This window comes from Dipodomys spectabilis, unplaced genomic scaffold (genome assembly GCF_019054845.1).
Source record: "Dipodomys spectabilis isolate Male_0828 unplaced genomic scaffold, ASM1905484v1 ptg000208l, whole genome shotgun sequence".
In the NCBI taxonomy this organism is placed as follows: domain Eukaryota; kingdom Metazoa; phylum Chordata; class Mammalia; order Rodentia; family Heteromyidae; genus Dipodomys; species Dipodomys spectabilis.
This window is the reverse complement of record NW_024870885.1, coordinates 69,826-88,069: the sequence shown is the minus strand read 5'-3', so window position 1 is coordinate 88,069 and position 18,244 is coordinate 69,826. Positions and strand designations below refer to the sequence as shown.

General features: G+C 58.9%; 2 protein-coding genes across 2 annotated transcripts; one reads left to right on the top strand and one right to left on the bottom strand.

Moving 5' to 3' along the window:
* Nucleotides 1-9,314: 9,314 nt before the first annotated feature.
* LOC122122420 (basic proline-rich protein-like) lies at nucleotides 9,315-12,384 on the bottom strand. Its single transcript, XM_042696594.1, has 4 exons — nucleotides 12,234-12,384; nucleotides 11,680-11,758; nucleotides 10,578-11,513; nucleotides 9,315-10,533 (listed from the first exon to the last, which is right to left on the bottom strand). Exons 1-4 carry the CDS (start codon nucleotides 12,382-12,384, stop codon nucleotides 9,315-9,317), a joined length of 2,385 nt encoding a protein of 794 aa, XP_042552528.1.
* Nucleotides 12,383-13,549, top strand: LOC122122418 (testis-expressed protein 19.2-like). Its single transcript, XM_042696593.1, has one exon. It carries the CDS (start codon nucleotides 12,383-12,385, stop codon nucleotides 13,547-13,549), a length of 1,167 nt encoding a protein of 388 aa, XP_042552527.1.
* Nucleotides 13,550-18,244: the final 4,695 nt, after the last annotated feature.

The window sequence follows — 18,244 nt, the reverse complement described above, 5'->3', positions numbered from 1 at the left end:
ACGAACAGGCACACACACAGACAGGTGCACACACGGACAGGCTCACATAGACAGGCGCCCACTCAGACAGGCTCCCAGCCCATTCATAAAGGCACACACACGGACAGGTGCCCACACAGACAGGTGCCCACTCAGACAGGCACCCACACAGACAGGTGCCCACTTGGACAGGCGCCCACACAGACAGGCGCCCACTCGGACAGGCGCCCACTCAGACAGGCACACACATGAACAGGCGCACACACAGGCGCCCACTCGGACAAGCACCCACTCACACACATGAACAGGCGCCCACACAGACAGGCACACACAGACAGGCGACCAAACAGACAGGCACACACACGAACAGGCACACACACAGACAGGCGTCCAGCCCACTCATACAGGCACACACACAGACAGGTGCACACACGGACAGGCGCTAACACAGACAGGCGCACACACAGACAGGTGCCCACTCGGACAGGCGCCCACACAGACAGGCACACACATGAACAGGCACACACACGAACAGGCGCACACACAGACAGGCGCCCACTCGGACAGGTGCCCACACAGACAGGCGCCCACTCGGACAGGCGTCCACACAGACAGGTGCCCACTTGGACAGGCGCCCACTCAGACAGGCACACACACGAACAGGTGCACACACAGACAGGCACACACACGGACAGGCACCCACACAGACAGGCGCCCACTCAGACAGGCGCCCAGCCCACTCATACAGGCACACACACGGACAGGCGCCCACTCGGACAGGCGCCCACTCGGATAGGCACACACACGAACAGGTGCACACACGAACAGGCGCACACACAGACAGGCACACACACGAACATGCGCACACACGAACAGGCGCACACAGACAGGTGCACACTCAGACAAGCGCCCACTCAGACACACACATGAACAGGCGCACACACAGACAGGTGCACACTCAGACAAGCGCCCACTCAGACACACACATGAACAGGCGCCCACACAGACAGGCACACACATGAACAGGCACACACACAGACAGGTGCACACATGGACAGGCTCACATAGACAGGCACCCACTCAGACAGGCTCCCAGCCCACTCATAAAGGCACACACACGGACAGGCGCCCACACAGACAGGTGCCCACTCAGACAGGCACCCACACAGACATGCGCCCACTCAGACAGGCGCCCACACAGAAGGCGCCCACTCAGACAGGCGCCCACTCAGACAGGCGCCCACTCAGACAGGCGCCCACTCGGACAGGCGCACACACAGACAGGCGCCCACTCGGACAGGCGCACACACAGACAGGCGCCCACTCAGACAGGCGCACACACAATCGCACACACAGGCAGGCGCCCACTCAGACAGGCGCCCACTCAGACAGGCACCCACACAGACAGGCGCCCACTCGGACAGGTGCCCACACAGACAGGCGCCCACTCGGACAGGCGCACACACAGACAGGCGCCCACTCGAACAGGCACCCACACAGACAGGCGCCTACTCGGACAGGCGCCCACACAGACAGACGCCCACACAGACAGGCACCCACACAGACAGACGCCCACTCAGACAGACGCCCACTCAGACAGGCGCCCACACAGACAGACGCCCACACAGACAGGCACCCACACAGACAGGTGCCCACTCAGACAGGCACACACACGAACATGTGCACACACAGACAGGCGCCCACGCGGACAGGCGCCCACAGACAGGCGCCCATTCGGACAGGCGCCCACTCAGACAGGCACACACACGAACAGGCGCACACACAGACAGGCGCCCACTCGGACAAGCGCCCACTCAGACAGACACACACATGAACAGGTGCCCACACAGACAGGCGCCCACTCAGACAGGCGCCCACTCGGACAGGCGCCCACTCAGACAGGCACACACACGAACAGGCGCACACACAGACAGGCACCCACTCGGACAAGCGCCCACTCAGACAGACACACACTTGAACAGGCGCCTACACAGACAGGCACCCACTCGGACAGGCGCCCACTCAGACAGGCGCCCAGCCCACTCATACAGGCACACACATGGACAGGCACCCACACAGACAGGCGCCCACTCGGACAGGATCCCACTCAGACAGGCACACACACAAACAGGTGCACACACGAACAGGCGCACACACAGACAGGCACACACACAAACAGGCGCACACACAGACAGGCGCCCACTCAGACAGGCGCCCACAGACAGGCGCCCACTCGGACAGGCGCCCACTCAGACAGGCACACACACGAACAGGCGCACACACAGACAGGCGCCCACTCGGACAAGCGCCCACTCAGACAGACACACACATGAACAGGCACCCACACAGACAGGCACCCACTCGGACAGGCGCCCACTCAGACAGGCGCCCACTCAGGCACCCAGCCCACTCATACAGGCACACACACGGACAGGCACCCACACAGACAGGCGCCCACTCATACAGGCGCCCAGCCCACTCATACAGGCACACACACGGAAGGCACCCACACAGACAGGCGCCCACTCGGACAGGCGCCCACTCAGACAGGCGCACACACGAACAGGCGCACACACTGACAGGTGCACACTCGGACAAGCGCCCACTCAGACAGACACATGAACAGGCGCCCACACAGACAGGCATACACACGAACAGGCACACACACAGGTGCACACACGGACAGGCTCACATAGACAGGCGCCCACTCAGACAGGCTCCCAGCCCACTCATAAAGGCACACACACGGACAGGCGCCCACACAGACAGGTGCCCACTCAGACAGGCACCCACACAGACAGGCGCCCACTCGGACAGGCGCCCACACAGACAGGCGCCCACTCGGACAGGCACACACAGACAGGCGCCCACTCAGACAGGCACACACACGAACAGGCGCACACACAGACAGGCGCCCACTCGGACAGGCGCCCACTCAGACAGGCACACACATGAACAGGCACACACACAGACAGGCGCCCACTCGGACAAGCACCCACTCAGACAGACACACACGAACAGGCGCCCACACAGACAGGCACACACGGACAAGCGACCACACAGGCACACACATGAACAGGCACACACACAGACAGGCGTCCAGCCCACTCATACAGGCACACACACAGACAGGTGCACACACGGACAGGCGCCCACACAGACAGGCGCCCACACAGACAGGTGCCCACTCGGACAGGTGCCCACTCAGACAGGCACACACATGAACAGGCGCACACACGAACAGGCGCACACACAGACAGGCGCCCACTCGGACAGGTGCCCACACAGACAGGCGCCCACTCAGACAGGCGCCCACTCGGACAGGCGTCCACACAGACAGGCGCCCACTCGGACAGGCGCCCACTCAGGCACACACACGAACAGGTGCACACACAGACAGGCACACACACGGACAGGCGCCCACACAGACAGGCGCCCACTCGGACAGGCGCCCACACAGACAGGCGCACACTCAGACAGGCACACACACGAACAGGCGCCCACACAGACAGGCGCCCACTCAGACAGGCGCCCAGTCGGACAGGCGCCCAGCCCACTCATACAGGCACACACACGGACAGGCGCCCACTCGGACAGGCGCCCACTCAGACAGGCACACACACGGACAGGCGCCCACTCGGACAGGCGCCCACTCAGACAGGCACACACACGGACAGGCGCCCATTCAAACAGGCGCCCACTCGGACAGGTGCACACACGGACCGGCACACACACAGACAGGCGCTCGCTTGGACAGGCACACACACTGACAAGTGCCCAGACAGTCGCCCACTCGGACAGACACACACACGAACAGGCACACACAGACAGGCACACACACGGACAGGCACACATGGACAGGCGCCCAGACAGGCGCATACTCAGACAGGTGCCCTCTCAGACATGCGCACACACGGACAGGCGCCCACTCGAACAGGCGCACACATGGACAGGTGCACACACGGACAGATGCTCACTCGGACAGCTGCACACTCAGACAGGTGCCCACATGGACAGGCACCCACAGACAGACGCCCATACGGACAGGTGCGCACTCAGACAGGTGTCCACACAGACAGGCACACACACGGACAGGCGCCCACTCAGACAGGCGCACACACGGACAGGCGCCCACTCAGACAGGTGCACACACAGACAATCGCACACACAGGCAGGCGCCCACTCAGACAGGCGCACACATAGACAGGCGCCCACTCAGACAGGCGCACACACGAACAGGCACACACACAGACAGGCGCACACACAGACAGGCGCACACATGGGCAGGCACACACACAGACAGGTGCCCAGACAGTCACCCACTCAGACAGGCGCACACACAAACAGGTACACACACAGACAGGCGCACACACAGACAGGCGCACACACAGACAGGCGCACACATGGTCAGGAGCCCACACAGACAGGCACACACACGGACAGGCGCCCACACAGACAGGCACCCACTCAGACAGGTGCATACACGGACAGGCGCCCACTCGGACAGGTGCACACACAGACAGGCGCACACACGGACAGGCACACGCAAGGACAGGCGTTCACTTGGACAGGCACACACACAGACACTCACACAGACAGGTACCCACAAAAACAGGCACCCACACAGACAGGTGCCCAGACAGTTACCCACTCGGACAGACACACACACAAACAGGCACACACACGGACAGACGCCCACGCGGACAGGCACCCACACGGACAGGCGCCCACACGGACAGGCACCCACTTGGACAGGCGCCCACTCGGACAGGCGCCCAGACGGACAGACGCCCACTCGGACAGGCACCCACACGGACAGGCGCCCAGCCCACTCAGACAGGTGCCCACACGGACAGGTGCCCACACAGAGAGGCGCCCACTCAGACCGGTGCCCACAGGAACAGGCGTACACACTGACAGGCGCCCACTCAGACTGGCACCCACTTGGACAGGTGCCCACTTGGACAGGCGTCCACACAGAGTCTGCAGCCTCTGCAGTCAAGCCATCTCAGAAAAGCTTGAGTGCCTGGTTGTGTCCTCAAGACTGTCCCGGCCATCACTCATGGCTGTGACTTGGCCCAGCTGTGGGCTGGGGCAGCTCAGGGAAGAGGCTGAGCCCACACTGGGTGATGGAGGTTCAGTGAGGAACTTTCCACACGTCCAGACCCAGGAAGGCTCAGGGCCCTCACTGGCCAGGCTCAGCTCCCCACAGCCTCTTAGACAGACAGTGGCGCTCCCTGGCCACCTTCCTGTCCTCTCCCAACCTCCGTGCTGACCCCACTGTGCACTGCACCAACTTCTCCACACAACTAACTGCAGTTCCAAAGAGCCGTGCACATCACAGCCCACAGGGACGCCTGCCTGTGACAGGTCACCAGCAGCTCTGCTGCTCTGTCCAAGCCTGTCTTTGGAGGAGATTCTGCAGTGCCCAGCTGGGCTGTGTGCCCCGTGTTGGAGATGATTGGGATCTGGTGGTGGCTGTGAAGGACCCAGTCCCCCTTGGGTGTCAGGACTTGGTGGAGGGCCCCCCCATGCCACTGTCTTCATTCTCCTCGCAGGTGCAGGGGTACCTCTCACTCTGGCTGGGCCATCAGCACAGCCCTGAGGCCGTGAACAGAGGGTGAGGGCACAGAGCCCCTCCAGGAAGCCTCTGCCACAGCCCGACAACAATGCCTGCATCCAAGCAGCAGCTCTTCCCAGCAAGGCCCAGCCACATAGCTCAGGGGCAGGAGGGTGTGTCCGCTACAGAGACCATTCCCCCCACCCCCGACCCAGGGCCCAGAGCCGTACCGGCCGTTGCCTGGCCACTGACCACAGGAAACTGCCTCTCAGGAGGGCAGTGAACTGGGAGTAGCTGTGCATGTGCCTGGGGGCTGGGCTCTGCTCTGATGGCCCTCTGAGGAGGAGCAGTGGACCCCATAGCCTGACCCCCACTCGGTGTTCCCCCCAGCTCTAACCTGCTCCTGCTCATCCCTGCCCTACCACACATGGTAAACGCCACAGAACGTGGCTGTCCTTGTCTCCTTGGCTTGTAGAGATGTGCCATATTCCCTTCCTCCATCTCCATGCACATCCCGTCTGCCTGTGTCTATGCCTCCTCTTCTCATAGGGTGTCAGTCACAAAGGCTCTGTGGCCAGCCCAGCTCCAGAAGACCCTTCTCTGTGTCAGGGGTAAGCAATGAGTGTTTGCATGCTCGTTGGGGAAACATTTCACAAAGAGCCCTGCTGGGCTGCCAGTCCACGGGGAAGGCAGATGCCAGCTAGAGCACTGCCACTGCTACAGTGCAGAGAATGGCAAATTATTAAAACTCCTCATCCCACCACACAGCCACTGCCCACAGCTGGCCCAGCCCAGCCTGGGAGACTGCATGTCCCTGCACTGGGCAGACCAGACCTCATCAGGGGCCTGTCATAGTCACGACAAGGGAGAAGCAGAGGCCCCTGTGGGAGTGAAGGCTGAGCTATGGTGTCCCTCTGGGAAGGTATGTCTGAGGATGGGAACCTGGATTTCTCAGGACTCTCCAGGAAAATGGCTTCACATGAACCCACATCTGCTGAAAGAAACCCCACTTGAGCTGGGCCAAGGTGGACCTATCTGAATCTTGGCAGGTGCGGCTGAGTTGTGGGGGTGAAAGTATGTATTTGGGGAGACACTGCGTATTTATAATGAAGCTCACCAGCAGGAGGGGGGCGAGGGGCCACACTCTGCACAATGCCTGACCCTACTCAAGGGGAGGGCACCCTACTGAACGGCACGGTCAACTACACAATCCACACTCTTTTTCTGTTTGCTATTACTGGGGCTTCCTGCCCGCAAGGCAAGCAAGCACTCTACTGAGTAAGCCAAACCCTCCAATGTACAATATTGAGCATTTGGATAGGTTAAAACACCCTGAGATGAGTACCTACCAGGAATTCTGATATGACTGGAGTGGTCTGTACTTTGCTTCAACAGCTATATAACAAGTCACAGAGGCTGTAACCAGCGCCCATTTACAACGCTCAGATTCTGTGGGTTTGGAGTTGAGCTCTGCATGGCCTGGGGCTCAAGTTCTCACCACCAAAACCAGGCATTGCTGGGACAACCATACTTCCAGTGGCATAATGCTCTCTCCAGCCAGGAGACTGAGGGCCTCGGCTTCTGCTGAATTCTACTGGCTTCAGAGACCATCCCAGCTCTCACACACAGGCTGCTCCAGCCCCAGCTCAGCCTGGCTGTCTCCTTCTTAGAAGCCAGCAGGAAGGAAGGAGGAAGAGCTCACTGTGTTTGTCTGTATGTGAGTGTACATACATGAACATGCGCATGCAAAGAATCTACATATAAAATATGTGACATTATAATAACCCTTAATCAATGTGTGATGATGTATATGTACACTTAATAGCACAATCAAAGATGACATCCATCCTCTTCTCTACTAATCAGAGGCTAGTCACGGTGCCCACCTCCAACTAGGGCAGATGCAACTCACCGTCCCCTGCAGTGTGTCTGTGACACAGACATTAAGCTTCTCAAGAGCCCAAGAACAATTTAAGATAAGAGCAAAAAATGGGAAAAACACAGGACCTATTACTGTAATTGAATTCCAGAGGTTGTTGGTGCCTCATTCCTACACCTACAGTCACTCTTTGGCCAGGCCAGACATTGACCACAAATCCTGGTGTAGACTTTCTCAGGGTGGGATGTGAGGGGGTGAAATAAAACTGTTGTGCCAGGTCCAGTTGATAGAAATGTGCAAAGAATGGTTAAATTACCTAATTGATTAGGCAAAAGCAACTATTAAAATAAAAACAAAATCGTTGTATTACATTAACAAAAGCTACTTTCTTTTACTGATGTTTCTTAGGCTGCTTCAATTTCACCATACATTTACCTCATCATCCTAGTGCTCGAATTAGAAGCATGTACGACGATGTTGGCTTCTTTTACTTTTTTGAGGTCTTGATCTCAGGGCCTGGGCACTGTCATTAAGCTTTTGTGCTCAAGGATAGTGTTCTACCACTTGAGCCTGGCTCCATTGCTAACATTTTGGTAGTTAGCTGGAGAGAAGAGTCACATGGACTTTCCTGCCTGCCTGGCTTTGAACTAAAATCCTCAGCTCTCAGCCTTTTGAATAGCAGGATTACAAGTGTGAGCCACTGGTGCCCAGCTTCTTTTATATTTTTTAAAATGCAAAGAAAAATATGAAGCTCATAGAACTTATAACTGTTATAGACCATGATAGACAATTTGCTCCATGAAAGTTACAATGTGTTTGTGACTTTAACTAAGCATCACTATCCCACAATACTGTGAAATTTGGGAAATTATGTAACCACTTAATCACAATAAAAAATTTGGGAAAAGAAAAAAGAAAAATATGTCTTGGCTGGACATGAAGTAGACCTTCAAAAGGCTCATGTGTTAGAAGGATGGTCTGAATCTGATTATTATTATTGCCGGTCCTGGGGTTTGAATTCTGGGCCTGGGCTCTGTCCTCAGCCCTTAAGCTCAAGGCGAGTGCTCTGCCACTTGAGCCACGGCCCCACTTCCGGTTTTCTGGTGGTTTATTGGAGATCACAGTCTCATGGACTTTCCTGCCCGGGCTGGCTTCGAACTGTGATCCTCAGATCTCAGCCTCCTGAGTTGCTAGGAGACGGGTGTGAGCCATTGGCGCCGGCTGCGGTTTTTGTTTTGAATCATTGTTATTATAAAGGTGATATGCAGCGCGATTACAAGGATGGGGTCAGGTAATGAGTGCATTTCCTTTCGTGCGGTCTTCCCTCCGCTCTTCCTCAGTCCATCCCTCCCATCTCACCCACGAATGCACATCGGTGTCCGGTGAGCTCCAGGCTGCACTCTTCCCCTCGCGGCCTGTCCCTCCCCGCAAAGACGGCACACAAACGCACCATGCGTGAAGACGAGGCAGAATCACCACAAAATAAACGCTGGAAAAGGAGGGCCACTCTCGTTGCCCCGTCTTGGGGCTTGCTGTGATACAGACGGTGGGCGACACTTGCGTGAGACTAGAAGCACTAGTATCGCTCCATCCTCCACGGCCTCGCGGAGGGTCTAGAATCCCGGCTCCTTACCTGGTGGCTGATGGTAGGAACAGCTCGAAGCCGCGGGCTGACGGGCGGGTTCTCATGGCGGTGTTTTGGGGTGTCTGCCTCCCCCTCAGACAGGCCGGGGCTGGCGCTCAGCGAGCGCTGATGCCGTTCCTGCGCTTCAGACTCGAGGCGCTACCTCAGAGGCCTCAGCTCCCACGGCTGGAGCGGGCCCACGGACCCTGCAGAGCCCGCCCGGCTCGGCCACACGCAGCCCTCCATGCAAACGAAGCCTTGCTCTGCACCAATCACAGCCGGGCCAGCGCCAGCAACGGGCAGCGTCTGCACCAATCCCAGGCCTCCTGGGCCCGCGGGGAAGGGCGCCCCCTGTGGCCCGAGTGGGAGCCGCGGCGGCGGGCGCCAGGGGGCGCCAGTGGCGGGAGCCCGGGCCGCGCGGTCTGTGCGGCCTCGGGCAGAGCGCGGGCTGAGGCCGCCGGAGGACCTGGCCGCCTGGTACTCGGGGCAGGAGGGGCGGCGCCCTGTCCCCAGCCCGGCAGCGCTGCCGCGCCCCGGGGCTCGTGGCTGAAGGGGCCCGGGGTCTGCAGGGCGGACGGCGGGGGGCCTCCGTGGGCGCCGGCCTCCCGGGGAGGGGCGGGCGCGGTGCGGCCCACGGGCGGGCTGCGCAGACGCGGGCCTGCGGGGCGCCGGCCTGCGGGGTCCGAGGGGCTCTGCGGGGTCCGGAGTCGCTCTGAGGGGTCCGGAGGGGCTCTGCGGGGTCCGGAGTCGCTCTGCGGGGTCCGGAGTCGCTCTGCGGGGTCCGGAGGCGCTCTGAGGGGTCCGGAGTCGCTCTGAGGGGTCCGGAGACGCTCTGCGGGGTCCGGAGGCGCTCTGAGGGGTCCGGAGGCGCTCTGCGGGGTCCGGAGGGGCTCTGCGGGGTCCGGAGGCGCTCTGAGGGGTCCGGAGGCGCTCTGAGGGGTCCGGAGGCGCTCTGAGGGGTCCGGAGGCGCTCTGCGGGGTCCGGAGGGGCTCTGCGGGGTCCGGAGGCGCTCTGAGGGGTCCGGAGGCGCTCTGAGGGGTCCGGAGGCGCTCTGAGGGGTCCGGAGGCGCTCTGCGGGGTCCGGAGGGGCTCTGCGGGGTCCGGAGGCGCTCTGAGGGGTCCGGAGGCGCTCTGAGGGGTCCGGAGGCGCTCTGAGGGGTCCGGAGACGCTCTGAGGGGTCCGGAGGCGCTCTGAGGGGTCCGGAGGGGCTCTGAGGGGTCCGGAGGGGCTCTGAGGGGTCCGGAGGGGCTCTGCGGGGTCCGGAGGGGCCCTGCGGGGTCCGAGGGGCTCTGCGGGGTCCGGAGACGCTCTGCGGGGTCCGGAGTTGCTCTGAGGGGTCCGGAGTTGCTCTGAGGGGTCCGGAGGGGCTCTGAGGGGTCCGGAGGCGCTCTGAGGGGTCCGGAGGGGCTCTGCGGGGTCCGGAGGGGCTCTGCGGGGTCCGGAGGCGCTCTGAGGGGTCCGGAGTTGCTCTGAGGGGTCCGGAGGGGCTCTGAGGGGTCCGGAGGGGCTCAGCGGGGTCCGGAGACGCTCTGCGGGGTCCGGAGGCGCTCTGAGGGGTCCGGAGGCGCTCTGCGGGGTCCGGAGGCGCTCTGCGGGGTCCGGAGTCGCTCTGAGGGGTCCGGAGGGGCTCTGCGGGGTCCGGAGGCGCTCTGAGGGGTCCGGAGGGGCTCAGCGGGGTCCGGAGTCGCTCTGAGGGGTCCGGAGGGGCTCAGCGGGGTCCGGAGGCGCTCTGAGGGGTCCGGAGGGGCTCTGAGGGGTCCGGAGGGGCTCAGCGGGGTCCGGAGTCGCTCTGAGGGGTCCGGAGGGGCTCTGAGGGGTCCGGAGGGGCTCTGCGGGGTCCGGAGGGGCTCTGAGGGGTCCGGAGGGGCTCTGCGGGGTCCGGAGGGGCTCTGCGGGGTCCGGAGGGGCTCTGCGGGGTCCGGAGGGGCTCTGAGGGGTCCGGAGGGGCTCTGAGGGGTCCGGAGGGGCTCTGCGGGGTCCGGAGGGGCTCTGCGGGGTCCGGAGGGGCTCTGAGGGGTCCGGAGGGGCTCTGCGGGGTCCGGAGGGGCTCTGAGGGGTCCGGAGGGGCTCTGCGGGGTCCGGAGGCGCTCTGAGGGGTCCGGAGGGGCTCTGCGGGGTCCGGAGGCGCTCTGAGGGGTCCGGAGGGGCTCTGCGGGGTCCGGAGGCGCTCTGAGGGGTCCGGAGGGGCTCTGAGGGGTCCGGAGGGGCTCTGCGGGGTCCGGAGGGGCTCTGCGGGGTCCGGAGGGGCTCTGCGGGATCCGGAGTTGCTCTGCGGGGCCCGGAGGGGCTCTGAGGGGTCCGGAGGGGCTCTGCGGGGTCCGGAGGGGCTCTGCGGGGTCCGGAGGGGCTCTGCGGGGCCCGGAGGGGCTCTGAGGGGTCCGGAGGCGCTCTGAGGGGTCCGGAGGGGCTCTGCGGGGTCCGGAGGGGCTCTGCGGGGTCCGGAGGGGCTCTGCGGGGTCCGGAGGGGCTCTGCGGGGTCCGGAGGCGCTCTGAGGGGCGCCGGGCTGAGGGACCCCGGCCGACCCAGGCACGTGCTTGGGGACCAGGGTGACTCAGCACTTCTTCTCCCTGGGGTGGGGGCTTCTGGGAAATATGCAAATGAGCAGGGCACCCTTTACCAGACCCCAGTGCTTACCTCTGTTGATGGGAGCAGACTAGCAGGCTGTGAGGGGGGACAGGCCGGATGGGGGGTGTGGGGTGGGCTGGGCCTGAGCCTGGGGCACGGGGGGACCCACAGGACAACAGGGGGTGAGGGGCAGGGCGAGAGGGGGCGGGCCAGGCAGGGTGGAGGGATGTGGGGTGGAGGGACTGGGGTCTGGGGATGTGAGGTGGGAGGACTTGGGGTAGGGGAGAGGCGGGGAGGGAGGGCCTGGCAGGGCTGTAATCCCCCTTGCCTGTCTGGGGGAGGTGGGTGTGGAGAGGACTCCCTCCCCTCTCCATTTCTGAGGCAGGCTGGCAGGGTCGGGGGTCCTGACTGGGTCAGGCTGAGTCACATCAGATCTGAGGCCTGGACCCTTCCTCACCTGCCCCACCACCGTGCACCCCAGAGGGTGCCACACCTTCCTTCCATTGCCTTTCTAGCTCCCAGAAACCTCAGAAGGCCAGGCTGAAGAAGTTTCTGGAAAGTAAGCCTCCAGCATCTGAAGATCTTCACCGAATTGAGACCCAGGTCTTCCACCCCACCCCCACCCGAGGCCCCCAAACAGGAGCCCCCTTCCTGCTTGCCCTTTCCTCCTCCTCTGCCTCCCTCTTTGCCCTTCCTCTCTGCCCCGGCGTGGCCCTGGTCCCCAGCGAGTCCTTCTCTGCTGTCCACCCCACAGGAGGCGAGCTGTGTGGCCATGTGTCCCCCGGTCATGGAGCGGCACGGCAGAGAGGGCATGTCGCACCTCCATGCACTCTGGGTCTTCAGGCTGCTCCACGGACAACCGTTACAAGTGTGCTTTGCCTGCTTCAAGATTGCCTTTCTGGACTTAAAGGACCTGCTGGAGTCTGAAGAATGGGAGGAGGATGACTGGGACCTGGATCCCTTGGACTCCCCTGAGGAGGAGGAGGAGGAGGAGGAGGAGTTTGAGCAAGTGCACCCCGGAGCTGTGGCACTGGCTGCCATGGGGTTGCAGGAGGTGGGCCTAGGCTATCCCTACGTGCCAACTGAGCTGAGGCCTGAGGATGTGGTGCCCCTGGATGTGGGCCCCAAGGATGGAGACTGGATCCAGGGCCTTCCCTGGAGATGCCTGGAATTGCCTTCCTGCTCACACTGGCCCCAGAACCCACCCCCGTGGCAGTGGTCTCTCAGCTTGGACCAGCCCCCTCGGGAGCCCATGGTGCTGGAGCTGGGCACCGTGTGGCCCGTGGAGCCCATGGAGGCCGAGGTCTGGTTGCTGGGCCTACAGTTTGTCTCCATGGAGAGCAGCGGCGATACCTTCTACCTCAGGAAGATGGTCCCAGACTCTGTCCTGCAGCCCGTAAGCCATCGCTGGAAGCTGCTGTTGGACCCCGATGAGGCGTGCCAGCTGGGATTCCAGGACCTGCCCCAGTATCTGGATCTGCCCAGATGGAAGCTGAGCATTCTGGACACCACAGTGCTGGACACGCAGCTGGTGCCCGCAGACACTATGCTGTTGAAGAAGGGGTTCCGTATCATCTCCTGTTCACCCCAGAGCAAAGGTGAGGCAGAGTGGGGGGTTTCCGCCGCCGAGCTAGACGAGGGCTACAGCCAGCCTGAGAGCTGGAGCTGGGGGCCTGAGTGGCCTTTGTGGCCTGAGTGGCCTGAGTCAGTGCTGGGTGGGGTGGGATCCATGACTTTTGAGGAGCTGCCCTTCTTCCAGCCCCTGCTCCCTTGGCCCCATCACAGTGAGCCTGAAGCCCAGGCAGCCGCCATTGACATGGTTGTCCCTGGACACCAGGAACCAGAGAGGACCAGCAGCAGCCCTTCCTTATTTGCAGTGGAGCACATGGCAGAGGATGATGACCTTGACAGGTGGTGGCAGAATGGGAGGCAGCCTTAGGGCCTCGGGAAGCATGGTGGGTGCTCACGGGCAGGAGCTACATTCTCACCGGTTGCTTTTTGAGTTGTTGGGAGGTGGTGCTGGCCTGGCTGTGTTGACGTGGACATTCACGCTGCCCTGAGGTGAGGTGCTGCAGGTCACCAAAGGTGTCCTGACCAGCTCTTCCTTGGGCAGGTGGCGGCTGAGGGCACTGTGTGTGACACAGGAACACACGGGTGACTGAGTCAGGGGTCCTGCACTTTGGTTGGTGTAGTATGTGGGAGGCCAGAAGACCCTGTCCAGATCCAGGGTTTCTGGCTGTAGTGGAAGAGATCTGGTTCACGTGTTAGCCGGTTGTGCTCCTGAATGTTCAATTCCTGTTCCTTGGCATGTTGGTTTTGGTGAAATAAAGTTGTTTAAGTTGGTGTAGGCTGATGTGATATTTTTTCTCTCACTGTCTGGGCTGACCTCCTACCAGTGGGAAATCTTAGCAGTTGTTGGGAGCAGGAGGTGGTTTGGAGTTCTGGTCTACTTTTTGGCTCACTTAAGAAGGTTGTGTCAAAGGTGGTTATTTTTAAACCTGTGTGTGAAAACCTGCCTAGAATAAAGAAGGGACCTGTGTTGAACCCAAGTAATATGTTCCCGCACTGAGGGTCACCTGGTTTGTGCCCAGGGTCTGTGACAAATCTACAGATTGGTCATGTGAGACAGATGGCAATGTCTGCAGACAGTGACACTGTTTTGGGCATCTGTGTTCTACACAGAGCAGGACGTAGTAGACGTTGTTCTAGGCATCTGTGTTCACAGAGGAGGACGTAGTAGACACTCTTTTCAGAATCTGTGTTCTACACAGAGGAGGATATATTAGACACTGTTTTCAGCATCTGGGTTCTGCACAAAGGAGGACGCAGTGGACATCTGTTGTGTACAGAGGAGGATGTAGTAGTGATTGGCTCTCCTGGGTATCACAGGCATTGGCCCTATGGATGGCAGGTCTTTCTCTAAGTCATCTTTCTGGAGGTTTCTACCATTCCTCCTGTGTGGTCTCTGGCTAGTGTTGCTTTCTTTTCGTTCACATCTTTATAGGGAGGAAAAGCATCACAAATACAGGTAACAAAAAGAGGTGCCCTTTTGTGGGGTTGTGCTTCTCCTGAGATTGCACCCAACATTTTTTGCATGCTAGACAGGTGTTCTAATAGTATAGCCCTTTTTTATTTATTTTGTGTGTGTGTGTGTGAGAGAGAGAGAGAGAGAGAGAGATGTGAGAGAGAGAGAGAGAGCGCACATGGGAGCTTTTCCTAAAAAAAAAAGCTATTTTGAACTTAACACCTTGCACTTGTTTGGCAGACATTCTTCTGTTTCAGACATGCCCTATACTCTTTTTTGTTGTTGTGGTGGTGGTGGTTATGGCGCTTAAACTCAGGGCCTGGGTACTGTCCCTGAGTTTTTTTGCTCAAGGCTAGCACTCTACCACTGAGAGCTCCACTTTCGATAAAAAGTCTTACAGACTGTCCTGCTGAGGGTGGTTTTGAACCGTAATACTCAGATTTCATCCCCGAGTATCTAGGACTACAAACATGAGCCACCAGTACCTGGCCCTGAACTTTAATTATTTTTCATGTTTTTACTGGCTTTTTTTCCTGGGCTGCCTTGCCCACCTCACCCTTGGTAGTTTATACAGGGTCTTGTTCTCAGGATCCTCTTTCTCCAGCCTCCTGATTGCTGGGATTGTGTTCACGTGTCTTCATACTCTGCTCAGAACAGAAATTTTTGTCTGTTGATCTCTACATACTGAAGAACTGATGGCTGCCTAGAGGTTCTGGGCATGGTCATTGTCTCAGTGTGCCTGGAGAACGTAGCCATGTACTTGCTCTGTTTGGCTGTTGTAGAAGATTGTTACCCATGGATATGTTTCGCCTCCCAAGACGAGGAAGCATCCTGTCACCAAGCCTTTATTAAGCGCCTACTGTGCACCATGTTGCAGGTAGCAAGGATAGCTCAGAGGTCTGCAGAGTGCAGAATTACTGTGGGAATTACAGGGGCGAGCCATGCAGGGAGGGGGTCACGTGCAGGAGGGTGGATCCCTTAAAACTGGCCCAGGCCTTGCCGTGGGTCTTCCTTCACCTCAGGCCACCCCAACCCCTCTCAGCCTCTCTCACTGGTTTACCCACCTACTGAGCTCCCGACTCTGTAGGCCACACTGCTTCCAAGAGTCAGAGCTGCCACGTGCAGCTCAGGTATGCATGGCCAGGTCTCCTGCCATTGCTGGGTAGTCACGGAGGCCCGAATTAGTTGTGCCCTATGCCTACCAGTATTTGCTTGTTTATGTTGTGCATGTGCATGGTCAGAATATAGAAAACAAGTAAGCAAAACAGAGGAGGGTTGAGATGGCCAGTCATGCATCCCCCAGAGAGGGTATGTTGTCAGCTTTTCCTGTAGGTATTTACTGTCTTTAGAGGCATGTGCGTGTGTTTATGTTATTTTGTTTTTTGGGTAGTACTTGGGGATTAAATTCAGGGCCTTTGTACTTTTGCTTTTTATTTGTCTTTGAAACAGGATCTTGCTAACTGCCAGGCTAGCTGTGACCTCTTGGTCCTCCTGAGTTCAGTCTCCTAGGTAGCTGGGATTACAGATGTGCCACACTATGTCTACACATAGATTTTCCTTTTTTTTTTTTGGTGTAATGAGGTTAGAATTCAGGACATTGCACTAACTACTCAGGCTTCTACTGTGTGTCTCACCACTACCTCTTGTTTTGTGCTGGTTATTTTTTTATTTTTGCCAGTGCTGGGGCTTGAACTCAGGGCCTGGGCACTGTCCTTGAGCTTTTTTTGATGAAGGCTAGCACTCTACCACTTGAGCCACAGTACTTCTTCTGGCTTTTTCCGTTTATGTGGTACTGAGGAAATTGAGCCCAGAGTGTCATGCATGCTAGGCAAGTGCTCTACCACTGAGCCACATTCCCAGTCCCGAGTATGAATCTGCATCCTCCCATATTTGGCTTCCATTGTAGCTGAGATGATTGATATATGTCACCATACTAAGTTTCTTCCATTGAAATGGAGTCTCCTGGGCTTTTTCTGCCCAGTTAGCCTGGAACATCAGTCTTGTTGATCTTAGCCTCCCAAGTAGCTACAGTCACAGGCGTGACCCACCACTGCCTGGCTTACAATATTTAGTTTTAAAAGAGAATTTTAAAATGGGCACTGGTGGCTCATGCCCGTAATCCTAGGTATTGGGAGGATTGCCGCTCAAAGCTAGCCCAGGAAGAAAAATCTGTGGGACTCTCATTTCCAATTTACCAGCAAAAAAATCAAAAGTGGAGTGTGGCTCAAGTGGCAGATCACCAGCCTTGAGTGAGAAAGCTGAGGGGCTGCACCCATGGCTTGAGCTCAAGGCCAAGTGCTGGCCAGGATGCGTGCGCACTCGTGTACACGCGCGTGCGCACGCAAACACACACACACATTTTAAAGGTCTGGCTATGTGTCACTCAGGAGTCCTGTGCCCAGCCCGGGGAAGTGGTGGTTACTGGGGGAGTTATAAGATGGCTATTATCTCCTGAGTTCAGAATCTGTGGTCCCTTCAGAGACACATGGACGCCACATAGGATGGCCCCTGAGCAGTAGACCCCTGGTGTCCTTCCCTGCAGTCATATGCTTCGCCAGCTAGTCTGGAACCCATACATAGGGCAGTGTGGTCTGGAAACACACTTATAGGTCCCTCAGGGCCACTTGGAATGGGTTTCCAGCCAGGTGTGGACCACACAGGGCCCAAGGAGGCAAACCCCCTCGGAGGGAGTTTACTTCATCTCAGCAGTGCAAGAGTGGGGCTGTTACCTGTCAGTAGAGACCCCAGGCGATAACGGTCTTAGGTATACCCCTGAGCAGCCCTGGGAGGGGCCGTGTCTGGAGTGAAGAGGAAGGGAATCTGGATGGAGGAAGGGGGTCAGGAGGCTCCATAGGACTCAGGTCTTCAGATATGCTGTCTGTCACTCAGGACCCCGTGACTTCCCAAGCCATCAAACTTGAGAGGAGATTGTCCATGAGGGAGACCCCGTCTCCTTCCTTCCATGCTGGCTTTGTCTAGACACACCTGGATGTCTGAAAAGTTCATGTCCTGAGGCTTCAGACCTTGGAATAGCTGGGGGCAGGCAACTCCCCACTTCAGCCCCACAGAGGAGGTCAAGGTGGCAGAGGTGGCGCAAACTCAGACCTGATGATCATCAGGGCTTTCAGGCCCCTGCTGCATGTCAGCTGCTTCTGGGGACTCAGTGTGTGCGCCTTCTCCGCTGGCTTCAGCAGCTGTGGGGAGGGAACACAGAAGTGACTTTTCCTTCCCTTCTCCTAGGGCTTCTTTGAGGGAAGTACCCTGATTCTAAAGGTTATGCAGCAATAACCTGGAGGAACCCCAACACACACAAGGGAAATGGACACACAGGCTGGATGATTACAGATTACCCCCTCCAATCAGCCGAATGTGAAGGGCACAGCTGACACTCACGGCTGGCTGTGCTATCTCCCATCGCCTTACAAGATGGCATCTCTTTAAAAAGACGAAAAGTAAGGGGAAATGTCAAGGATTAAACATTCCTAGCAAGTCAGAGCTGTGTCGCACAGCCAGGCCCTCAGTGAGGGCTGCCTGCCCTCAGGGCCTTAGGGTCCCTCCACCATGCTGTCTGTCAGTGACAGGACTATTTACACACTACGAATAACACAT

What these genes read in the sequence shown, in the direction of transcription:
- LOC122122418 (XM_042696593.1), top strand. Translation starts at nt 12,383, where the DNA reads ATGTGTCCCCCGGTCATGGAGCGGCACGGCAGAGAGGGCATGTCGCAC.
- LOC122122420 (XM_042696594.1), bottom strand. Translation starts at nt 12,384, where the DNA reads ATGGCCACACAGCTCGCCTCCTGTGGGGTGGACAGCAGAGAAGGACTC. An exon ending in GTCTGCTCCCATCAACAGAG is followed by an intron (nt 11,514 to 11,679) that starts GTAAGCACTGGG and finishes CGGACCCCGCAG; the next exon opens with AGCCCCTCCGGACCCCGCAG. An exon ending in TCAGAGCGCCTCCGGACCCC is followed by an intron (nt 10,534 to 10,577) that starts GCAGAGCGTCTC and finishes CGGACCCCTCAG; the next exon opens with AGCCCCTCCGGACCCCTCAG.